Source organism: Diuraphis noxia, unplaced genomic scaffold, assembly GCF_037042655.1.
Source record: "Diuraphis noxia isolate RWA-SAM2 unplaced genomic scaffold, SU_Dnox_SAM2 contig0001, whole genome shotgun sequence".
Taxonomy (NCBI): domain Eukaryota; kingdom Metazoa; phylum Arthropoda; class Insecta; order Hemiptera; family Aphididae; genus Diuraphis; species Diuraphis noxia.
Genome location: NW_028301711.1, coordinates 19467458 through 19480559, shown reverse-complemented (window position 1 = coordinate 19480559; position 13102 = coordinate 19467458). Strand labels below are relative to the sequence as shown.

The 13102-nt window shown below is 30.9% G+C and overlaps 1 protein-coding gene across 1 annotated transcript; it reads left to right on the top strand.

The window, feature by feature from the left end:
* Positions 1–563: 563 nt before the first annotated feature.
* On the top strand, positions 564–4124 carry LOC149060224 (uncharacterized). Its single transcript, XM_089228380.1, has 6 exons — positions 564–1199; positions 1578–1870; positions 2276–2376; positions 2419–2730; positions 3049–3861; positions 3973–4124. The coding sequence occupies exons 1-6, from the start codon at positions 564–566 to the stop codon at positions 4122–4124; spliced, it is 2307 nt and encodes a 768-aa protein (XP_089084506.1).
* The last annotated feature ends 8978 nt before the right edge of the window (positions 4125–13102 follow it).

Below are 13102 nucleotides of genomic sequence, written 5' to 3'. Positions count from 1 at the left end.
GAGCGCAAAGAGCACGCATTAGCAGAAGAACTGCCAATGCATCTCGAATGTATAACAGAAGGCAACAAAATAACACACCAGAACGTTCTCAAACACGTGCTCAGGAGCAACGTAACGCTTTGAGTAAGAAATCAGCGTTTAATTATCAATCCGAGATTGATTATTTAAATATTAAAGCGCTTCAAATTGGACGAATGACTATATTATGTCCTAAGTGCCATGCAAAAAAATGGAAAGATGAAACCCATGGACTTTGCTGCGCTGACGGTAAAGTTGTTTTACACCAATTTGAGGATCTTCCAGACCTAATTAAAAGTTTAATTGATAATTCTCACCCTCTATCAAAACATTTCTTTGATAATTCTAGACGGTATAACACTCTGTTTCAAATGACATCGTTTGGAGCAAACGAAATAAGTGAAGGGAACTTCATGCCCTCTTTTAAAATTCAGGGTCAAGTGCATCATTTAATAAGTAGTTTATTACCCGAAATTGGAAATAATGCTAAATTTTTACAAATATATTTTATGTCAAAGTCGGATCAAATATCTATTCGAACAAATATGATTCCAAATATGAAAAGAGGTCTCATTGAATCATTGCAAACAGTTTTGCGTGAAAATAAACACCTCATACAGAGCTTTAGATCTAATCTGGAGTCGAGGTCTTTTGATGAGTTGCAAAACTTTAAGTTAATTATTCATGCTGACAGAGTTCCTCAAGATGAACACAGAGGTCAATATAATGCACCTACCATCGATGAAGTAGCTGTATTATTAGTTAATGAAGATAAAGGTCCCAGAGATATAGTTCTGCACGGTCGGAGTGGACAATTGAGTCGAGTTTCCGAATTGAATAGATCTTATGATGCACTGCAATATCCATTGATGTATACTAGAGGCGAAGACGGTTATCACATTAATATATTACAGGAAAATAACCAAAATCGAACCAAAACTGTATCCTGCATGCAATTTTATTCTTATAGGTTTATGGTTAGAGAAACAAGTCTAAATCATCTACATTATTACAAAACATTATTCAGCCAATTCGCCGTAGATATGATGGCAAAATTGATTTCTGAAAGACTACACTTTATTCGTAACCATCAAAAACAACTACGTGCGGATGATTATGTTCACCTCCGAGATGCTGTTAACAATGATGCAAATATTAATGCTAATAACGTTGGGCAACAAGTAATTCTTCCTTCCTCTTTTACTGGCTCCTCACGTTACATGCATGAAAAAAATCAGGATGCCATGACTTATGTTCGTAAATTTGGCCGTCCAGATTTATTTATTACTTTTACATGCAACCCGGAATGGCCGGAAATAAAAAATGAATTATTTCAAGATCAAAAGTCGTTTGATAGACACGATATAATCTCTAGAGTTTTTAATCTCAAACTAAAAAAGTTTATGCATGTATTAAAAAATAAATATATTTTCGGAGATGTAAATTGTTATGTTTACAGTGTTGAATGGCAAAAACGAGGTTTGCCACACTGCCACATTCTTTTGTGGTTACAAACGAAAATTCAGCCAGATGAAATTGATAAAATTATTTCTGCCGAGATACCAAACAAAGACAGAGATCCTATACTTTATGAAATAGTTTGCAAGAATATGATTCATGGCCCATGCGGCGAGTTAAATATTAGATCGCCATGTATGAATATTGGAAAATGTAGTAAGAAATACCCTCACAAATTGGTCAAGGATACTCAAACTGGAGATGATGGTTATCCGGCTTACCGACGGAGATCACCAGATGATGGAGGTTATACTGCAATATTAAAAGTTCGTGGTAAAACAGAAATCGTGGTTGACAACCGTTGGGTTGTACCGTATTGTCCAGTGCTATCTAGGTGCTTTAATGCGCATATTAACGTAGAATACTGTCATACGGTTAAAGCGATAAAATACATATGTAAATATATTAATAAAGGATCAGATAGAGCTACTTTTTCTGTTAATCGTGAAAACGATGAGATTACAAATTTTTTGAATGGTCGATACATATGTACTTCTGAAGCGTTTTGGAGAATTTTCAATTTTGAAATCCATGATAGAGATCCGACAGTTCAGCACTTGGCTGTTCATCTAGAAAATGGACAGCGTGTTTTCTTTAATGATAATAATCTTCATCAAGTTATTGAAAATCCAAGAAAAACGACACTAACTGCATTTTTTGAACTGTGTTCACATGATGATTTTGCGAAAACACTGTTATATCATGAAGTTCCTTCTTATTACACCTGGGATAATTGCAGAGGCTGGTTAAAGAGAAGACGGGGAAAAGATGTTCCAGGTTGGCCAGGAATAAAAATGGACACTGCCATTGGTAGAATTTACACGATTCACCCAAATCAAAGTGAGTGCTTCCATTTAAGATTGTTACTAAATTATGTACAAGGTCCTACTTCATTTGAAAGCTTGAAGGCCTTTGATGGAGTCATTCACGCGACTTTTAAAGCTTCCTGTTTTGCTCTTGGGCTTTTAGAAAATGACGAGCAATGGAAAAATACTCTAGCGGAGGCAACTCTTTCAGAAAGTCCTTCAAAATTAAGAGAATTATTCGCAATAATCATAGTTTTCTGCCAACCGTCTGAACCTCAATCTTTGTGGGAACAGTTCAGAAATGATTTTTGTGAAGATATTCTTCTTACAGAGCGCACTCGATTAAATGACTTGCAATTTACTTTTTCTGATGAAATATTTAATAAAGGTTTGATTGAAATAGAAGATAAAGTTGTTTTTCTGTCTGAAAAATATTTAACTGAATTTGGAATGAACTCACCCGTTCGAAATGAAAATGCATCTGATCCTTTTGAATTCTCAATTTTGCGTTCTTACGATAATAATCGATTACAAGAATTTGTAGAAATCAATTTACCAAAATTAGTAAATGATCAAAAATATGCTTTTAATGTTATTACAGAAAGCGTAATGAATCATCAAGGAAGAGTTTTTTTTTTAGATGCTCCGGGTGGTACAGGAAAAACATTCCTAATTAATTTGTTGTTGGCTCAAATTAGATCCTCAGGTAAAGTTGCATTAGCAGTAGCTTCATCTGGTATAGCAGCAACTCTCCTTAGTGGCGGCAGAACTGCTCACTCGACTTTCAAGTTACCGTTAAATGTATTATTTGATACAGAATACGTTTGTCAAATTCGTAAAAATGGCCCTCATGGAAAAATTCTTCAAAAAACCTCATTCGTTGTGTGGGATGAGTGTACAATGAGACACAGATCACATATCGAAGCAATTGATCGAACATTAAAAGATCTTAGGTGTAATAATAAGTTTATGGGTGGCATAACATTCGTTTTCGCTGGTGATTTCCGTCAAACCTTACCAGTAATCCCTAAAGGTACTCGAGCTGATGTCGTTAATGCTTGCTTAAAATCTTCCCATATATGGAACTATGTTGAAAAACTTTATTTGCGAACAAACATGAGAGTTTATTTATGCGGTGGGGACGATATTTTTCCAGCACAGTTGTTGAAAATTGGAAATGGAACTTTAGAAAATGAAAATGGTTACATTTCTGTCAATCACACGATTGGACGGGTGGTCAATAACGTGTTAGAGTTGATTTCTACAGTTTATCCAGACATTTTTAATCTGTCCAATAAATCAGATCAGTGGTTATGTGAAAGAGCTATAATCTCTCCAAGAAATGTAACAGCAGAAGAAATTAATGATATCATCCTTCTAAAATTCGATGGACACTCACGTGAATATCTATCTATTGATACAGTTACATCAACAGATGATGCTATTCATTATCCACAAGAATTTCTCAATTCTCTTTCTCCTTCGGGATTTCCTCCTCATAAACTAAAATTAAAAATTGGTGCTCCAATTACATTATTACGTAATCTTCAACCACCGAACTTATGTAACGGTACAAGATTACAAATAAAATCGTTGCGAAATAATATTATAGAAGCCGTAATTCTTACAGGGCCAGCGAAAGGAGAAATTGCATTTATTCCAAGAATTCCCATGATTCCCTCTGACTTGCCGTTTTCTTTCAAACGGCTTCAATTCCCGGTTAAAGTTTCTTTTGCCATTACCATAAACAAAGCACAAGGTCAAACATTCAAGTACGTCTAGATTGCTAACTGTGATACAGCGTCTATGTAATTGGTTGAAGTCATCGGCCGCCATTTTAATCGAGGCCAATGTACGTTATCACTTGTGTTTAAAAGATAACGTAGACTGATTTTTATTTTGTAATAATATTTATTAATTTTATCATTTTCTAAAATTTAAAATAATAAATTAATAAACTATAATCATAATTCATAATTAAAATCATCTTAAAATTTTTAATCTATTCTGTGATCTAAGGTCTAACCAAAATATAGTTTAATTAGTTTAACACTAAAACACTTTAACATAATAATATTATTAATTGAATTCAGTCTTACAATATAATAATAATAATTAATAAAACAATAAAAACTATTATAAGAATTGTAGGTATAATATATTATATTCAAAAGTCACATATTATAAAATAAAACAGTCTTTGTTAGCTTCTGCCTCTTACTAACTGTTTTTAAAATGGAAGACGTCATGATTTTGCTATAAGCATGTAACCTTATATTAAGGTATGTTCTTGTTATGTGATTTATTATTTCTATTTTATGAGGTCTTGAAAATAAGTCAGATGTATCCCAACAGTTATCACATTCTTGGAACATAGTAGAGGATGTTGCTAATGCATTTTGAACATAAACCATAATTTTCAAATCCATGTTTTTAACAAATAACTGTTTTTTTTCAATCATCAACGATTTAAATAAGGATTCTGTTAATTGGATAGTTTTGAAAACATTGTTTGAAGCTAGCCTTAGCCCTCCTCGTTGTTTTGTAAAAGTAAATTTGCTTATTGATTTCATAATATCTGTTTTATTACAGTAAGAGTGATCTTCATACTCAGGTGAGTACGTAATGGCTTCAATACAATACTTACATTTTAAGATCGGTATGAGTTTTTTCACAACATAACCACTAATATAATATAATATATTTTCAGTAATCGAATTAAGAAATGTATTATTAGTTTGTTCTACTAATAAAAAATAATCTACATCATCATTTTCTTGTTCTTCTAGTTTTTTATACTTCATTTTATCGCAAAAAGAGAATCTTCATTTGGTGATAATAGTGTACAATTGCCAGAACTCATCATTATTGAATTATGCAATAAAATGCTTTTAAGTGCATGCTTGAATTGCAAACAATTAGGGTTGTTATTATGTCCAAATTTTCCTCGCATAAAACCAAAAAATAACTCTAGAGCATCTTGACTAAATTTATAAGTAAGAATATACTTAAAATTATGATTTGTCAATAAGTCATTGGCTATAGCTAAAGTTGACTTAACAGCTGCAGCAAAACCTAATACAAAAGTTTTCCGCTTGCTCTTCCATAAATATTGGCCTTTAACTGTCTTCAACGAGTACAAGTACTCCATATTAATTTTCATTTTCTCTTCTAAATATTTAATATTTTTATTATGTATTGCCTGTTTGTAACCCTTTGCAAAGGGGTTCCTTGAATTTAAAAAATCAAATACTTCATCTATAACTCTAACAAATTTTATTGTTGCTTCACATTTCTCGAATTCAACAGAGGTTTGAGAGAGGTATAAAAGTAAATCTGCTACAGAACTGCTTAATGTTTGTACTGCAAGTTTCACCTTCATTGGATTTACTTTCCAGTTTATATGTGCTGCACTTATTTTGTTGGCTAATTTAAATCCAATTTTATTTTGTAGTTGAAATAATTTATTGATATAACGCCATTCTATTAAATTATTATCTTCATCTGTGAATGCACCAAAAGTCCCTAAAGCATTTCTAGCCAATTTAACGTTGTGACATGCATCAGGGGTAAAATATATATTTTGTTTGGATAAAGCAATGTTAAAATCAGATTTAATGGAATCATAAGGTTGGTCTAAGTCACATCCCAATAATTTGAATGTGCTAGCATTAGCATATGCACCATCACATGTGACATTTACTACCTTAATTCCAAATGTATTGCATTCAGTAATGGCCATTGTTATTAGCTGTGACTGCACTGTTGACTTTATTTTGTCAACAAACCAATATGCAATAGGCCATTTCCATTTATTTTTTAAACTGGATAATAAAAATACTAGAACTTCTGTAGCCGCTGATTCACAATCTTCTACTGGCCATTGTTATTAGCTGTGACTGCACTGTTGACTTTATTTTGTCAACAAACCAATATGCAATAGGCCATTTCCATTTATTTTTTAAACTGGATAATAAAAATACTAGAACTTCTGTAGCCGCTGATTCACAATCTTCTACTGTCACATTGTTTCCATAATCACAGTATCCAATGTATCTATAAGTATAAATAAAATAATAATCTCCTTAGTTTGATTAATTTGTGTTATTTTATATACTTATGATTGAATCTGTCCCAGTGAATTTCTTTCTTAATACTCATCGAGTCTAATATTAAACAACAATATTTGTCTTCATCAGGGAATTTAGAAATTTCTCCCAATACATTTTTTAAAAAACCTGTATTTGCATCAATATTCAAAATCCAATTTCTAATCGCACTTGGATTTGGTAAACTAATTGAAGACCTATAAATTATATCAATACAGAGAACTAAATGTTGAACTCAACATTCCCATTACAAGCTATGCTTATATAGGAGATATATACCCAGTATTAAATATAAATATATAATGTTTGTGTATACCTGATGTAATTATAAGCTTTTGGAGAGTAAAAGTAAATTGTTGTGGCAAACTTTTTTATTTCATCACTGTAACGCCGTGCCGTAGGCTCTACTTTGCTGTTACGGATCAAATCTTTAAGAAATATAGTAGTAAAATTTTTTTCTATTACATTGGTGGTTTCTGCATCGGTTGAAGATTTAATTGTTGACATCAACTCCTATAGTGACATGGACAATTTAATTATGTTTACAGACCTAAATTACTGCTAAAAAATAGAAAATCCTTGAATTCTTTTTATATTTATTTATCGATCTTTATTTTATTTATCTTATTTAAACAAACATACATATATTTTTAACAAGCAGCATATAGGTAATTTAATAGTTTTAACATTAAGTCTTGTAAAATCACATAATCAAGTTACAAACATATTTTTAACAATCAATAACACATTATAGTTTTAACATTTAGTCCAATAAAATCAGACAAGCCAAACATATTTGATTAAAACAATGGGCATATTATTTTACGAAATACTAGGCTTGTTATTTTAAATAAATAATAATTTGTAAATCTTGTCATCAATTGCTATTTTATTTTAATAAAATAAAATCTCCAAAATAATTTACTAGTATAATAAAACATGGATGTTTAACATTTTTAACGAGCAATATCTAACACAATAGTTTTATCATTAGCTCCATAAAATAACAAGAATAAATTACAAGTAACAAACATAGTATATACATATATTTTAAACAAGCAATAATTACAAATTTAGACATAGGTTAAAATAATAATAGTCAACAATCAATCAATAACAATCAATAACACATTATAGTTAAAACATTTAGTCCAATAGAATCACACTAGCCCAACATATCAGGTTAAAACAAAAGACATAATATTATATTACAATAGACTAAGCAAAGTTACTAATTTTTAATAAAATCACCATACTAATTTACAATTATTAATAATATAATAGGTACCTCTAGAGTAGTTATCTTAGATTTTTGTCTCCGAACTTTCTGTTGTAAGAGTTTTACCTTTTTTTTTAAGCTCCTTTTATGTGGAGATTCAAATATCTTTCTCTTGCGCTTATTTTTAAGTGAAGGTGTGTATTGTGGAGTATGTGGTGAACTATCTGTAAGTAATATTTCATAATTTGTTTTTCTTTAACTACACTAATGTTGGGGTTAAATTTAGTGAAATTATAAAAAAATAATATTCAAATATTATTATAATTTACTAGGTCTGAAAGTCAAATCACATGGTTCTATACTTTCAGATACAGTATTTGAATCAGTTACCAAAATTGAACTACTGGTAATATTGTCCAACGATGGATTAATAAAAGATGTACCTAAGAACAAAATCACATTTATATTAATATTATAGTAGTTATGTTAAGTAATATATTACTTGGTCGACTATAGCTGTGATCAATATTGTTACTATTGGAAAAGAGAACAGTGCCAATTAATTTTCTCCTACCACCTTTCTTAATAGGGGTTGTCGGAAAATTAAAAATACTAGGTCTAGCATTATCTTTTAATATTAATTTTCCGGGAGCTTCAACAAATTCTGACGATTTAAAATGGGCACTACAGAGTCTACTTGATTTGGTCACAGTGAAATTTTGTCTTTGAACAAGATCCAACCATTCTTTTTTCCTATTGTCGTCATCAGGAAATCTTGAACACATAATTTTAGGGCAAATAAGAGACAGGCATAATAAATAATTTTACACATTATACCGGAATAACTTTATGTTTTTGGCAAGACCATCTCGATTGTTGCAACCATAGGCACAGCATTTGTAAGGCGTAATCAAAATTCAAAATAAATTAATTCACAAAATTGTCAAAATTGTAGAAAGTGAAAAACAAAAACAAAATATGATTTTGGCGCCAAAATAAAATTATTTATTATCAATATTAAATACGTGTGATAAGACCCATTGGCCTCTTTTTAAATGGCGGACGGTGACTTCAAATCTTATCACAGTTAGCAATCTAGTTTATTCTATATATCTGTGACCATAAATTATTTCTTTTTTATCAGTATTTATTTTTATCATTTATAACGCTAGAAACCGTTTTTTATATTTACTAGCCGATCACAATAAACAATAATATTTGAATAAAAAATTCTACATATCATGGTCCGAAGGCAAAATAAACTTTGCCCATTTTTTAAAATTATTAATGTTGATAGATTAATATTAGTGACTAAAATGTTCAAATCACCACAGCTCCAAAACAGATTTTAAATAACTGCATAATAGAAATAGGGGTGAGCATGTTTAACGAATCACTCTGTATACATAGATAAATTATCTATATTATTATATAAAATTGTAAGGGTTTTTCTTAGACCGCGCTAACCGAGAAAACTACTGAATCGATTTGGCTGAAATTTTTTTTTGCTGAAACCCAACACTCTGCTGAAGGTTTTAGTACCACTTTTGTCAATAAAAAAAAAGTATGAAGTTCATAAAAAATCAAAAACAGAATCACAGTAGTAGCACCCTCTTTGGGCCAAAAAATATAGTAAATATTTTTAGTTGTTATCCAAAGAGGATAAGTTGTTCTTATATAAAATGGAAACATATGGTAAACTTATTGTATGACATGTAGTTACTATTGGTTACTGATTCATAGAAACCTAATCCTATGTTTGTTTTTTTTTATATTATTATTATTATAAATGTGTCATAAATCTTTTTGTTAAATAGTTTGTGCTTAGTTTGATAAAATATACTTATTTTTACTTATCATGGCGAGAGCGTCAAGAACACGCATTGGAAGAAGAACTGCCTATGCAACTCGAATGTATAACAGAATTCAACAAGATATCACAACAGTACATTCTCAAACACTTGCACAGGAGCAACGTAACGCTTTGAGTATGAAATCAGCGTTTAATTATCAATCCGAGATTGATTATTTAAATATTAAAGCGCTTCAAATTGGACGAATGACTATATTATGTCCTAAGTGCCATGCAAAAAAATGGAAAGATGAAACCCATGGACTTTGCTGCGCTGACGGTAAAGTTGTTTTACACCAATTTGAGGATCTTCCAGACCTAATTAAAAGTATAATTGATAATTCTCACCCTCTATCAAAACATTTCCTTGATAATTTTAAATGGTATAATACTCTGTTCAAATTACATCGTTTGGAGCAAACGAAATAGCTGAAGAGAACTTCATGCCCAATTTTAAAATTCAGGGTCAAGTGCATCATTTAATAGGTAGTTTATTACCCGAGATTGGAAATAATGCTAAATTTTAACAAATATATTATATGTTAGAGTCGGATCAAATATCTATTCGAACATTATTACAAAACATTATCCAGTCAATTCGCTATGTTCGATATGTTTGCTATAAATACTGCTAGCATGATCACAAGCAACGAATTTAATTAACAGTTTGAGACATTCAAGAGGTAGGATTTTTAACGGGCTACGAAGTGCACGGGTTCAGCTAGTATATTATAAAACTATACCTATTAATGAATAAATAAATAAGGTAGCATAATAATAACTAAAATATTTGTGTAAGATTATTAATTATTTTATGGTTTTGTTCAAATAATTTAATTCTTATTGTTTTAATTTGTCAGGAACACTAGGAATTTGAGTTTAACTGATACCACATCTGTTGAATATTCGCCTACATTTCATACAACTGGCATTGAAGATAATGCTGATCATGTTGATATTCCAGAAATTGGTTTGAACTGCACAGATGCTAATGTCACACAACAGTCATCTTCAGCAAAAAAAAATAAAAAGTCTAAGCCCACATCATTTCAAGAATCTTTATTAGAAGCTATTAAAAACTCTCCATTTTTAAATGTACCACCCAAAACAGAGGATCCAGATAAGGCATTTTTGTTGTCATTTTTACCAGACATAAAAAAGTTAAGCGAAAAAAATAAATTAGAACTTAAATTTCAATTCTTACAGTCCCTTAAAAAAATTTCGGAGTCCAATAATTTACCAAACAACTTTTATACCGGTTTGAACACTCAACAGATACCACCACAACTCCAAACACCTGTAATCCAACATCCATATCATTATTCACCATTCTCTGATTTATCTACCAACTCTTATCTATCATCTGATAATGCAACTGTAACATCACCTAAAAACCCAACATCGCTCTATCATCCATATTCCTCAATTTCAGATTTATCCACTACTAATACTAATATTTTTCATCCATTGAATACATTACCACCAAAGTTTAAAGACTATTTTCTTTCAAATCTGCCAAATCAACATAATATAACAGACAATTCAGATAAATAAATGTAATAATTTGTTTTTTTCCTCATACATTAATACATATTTATTAAGGTACTATAATATAGGTAGTATAATATTATTTTATTTTATTAACATTTGAAAAAGGGTCCCAAATTTTTGTTATTTATTTTTATAATGTTGTCATTATTTTTTAAATTATATTGTTTCCTATTGACCAATTCAAGAATGAAGAGTGTCAACTTTATTTTATACATTAAACTTTAACATTCAGCAATAGCAATCACTCTTACCATGTTATAATGGTAAATGCCCTGATTAAAAGCCATTCTAAATAATAATAATTAATATTAACAGCTATAAATTATGATTCAAATGACTGTGGCGCAAATAGGCAATAATCTGAGGAAGGACAGTTTCGGTCATGTGATAAATTTCTTAAGTATACAGTAGGTATCTTCTATTGTAGGGTCTGATATTTGAGGGCTTAACCCTCCGCCCTTATTGGTGCCACTGTTTTAATTATCTTATTTTTTACTAATTTTTAACTTACCTACGAAGTACAGCTGAAACAAGTAATTCTAATTCTCAATATTTAATCAAAAAAAAAAATGCAAATTTGGAATTAAGTATACGATTATTAGGTGTAATAAAAATTAACTTTACTAGCAAAGAGTAATAAAACACGATGAACAAAAAAAAAACGTTCTATCGTCACCAAAGTCTGTTAAGCTATTTAGTACTTACCTAGTACCTAACCTAAAACAGTTCTAGTTTGACTCAATGGCGCGAACGGTAAAACCGTTCTAGTTTGGCACAATGGCATGAACGATTATCGCGGCGATAAAACCGTCCGGACCTGACGGCGAAAACACCGCAGTGCGTTGGGACCCTAAGGATTGGGCCACACTGCGGTACTTTCGCCGTTGAGTCCGAACGGTTTAACCGCCGCGGTTTTTACGTTCGTGAAAAACATACATGTTTAAATTTAGCGCGCCATACACGGTGGTTTTACCGTTCGTCGCCGTTCGCTGTAAAATTACACTATTTCAAATAACGTGTGTCACACTGCGGTATCCGTCCAACGGTTTGAACAAAATATATTCAATTTTCAAAATTTGTTAATTGTTAATTTGTTTTAATTGATCCTTGTGCATTTTTTTACCTGTATTCATTAAAAAATGATTGACGCGGAGTGCCTAATAATGGAAATAGAGAAGCACGAATGCATATGGAAAGCCACCAGTAAAGAGTTTATGGACAGGGATGCTAAAAGAAAATCATGGATTGTTATAGGAACGAATATGATTAAAAATTGGGAAACAAATAACAAGAAGAGAAAAGTAAGTAGAATAATATTAATATATGGATAACATATAGTACAATTAAATTCTTTTATAATTGTATTGTTTTACAGTTTATTTAAAACAAATATATTAAAAAAATAAAAAATATTAATAATTAAAATTATTAAGAAATCTCGACTGTTTTTAAAAAATTATAATATTAAAAAAATTATACAAATCTGTATTGAAATGGAACAGATCCAGCCTCTAAAAAATAATTAGCAAAATAGTTCCTCACATCCCTTCCTTGTGAACGACCTCCAGAATCATTCTGGTGTACGTCCAAATCATCTAAGCTATTGCTTAGCGTATCTTCAAAATTGACACCGTCTCTCCTTCTTACAAAATTATGAAGTAGGCAACAAGCCTTAACAATAATATCGGCAAAATCCGGTTCTACATTTATTGCTGTATGTAAAACTCGCCATTTATTTGCCAGTATGCCAAAAGAACACTCTACATACCTTCTTGCTCTTGATAACCTGTAGTTAAATATTCTTTTTCTTTGGTCAATACCACGTCCCGGAAAAGGTCTTAATAAATTTTTATGAAGACCAAAGGCTTCATCTCCAATTACAACATATAGCTGAGGATTGTCACTAGTATTTGGCAAACAAACAGGTGCCGGTAAACCAAGTTGTTCGGAATATAATCGTTTTCCGAAGGGACATTCTTTAAACACAGTGGAATCACCTTCTCGTCCATATGCACCTACGTCAAAAGAT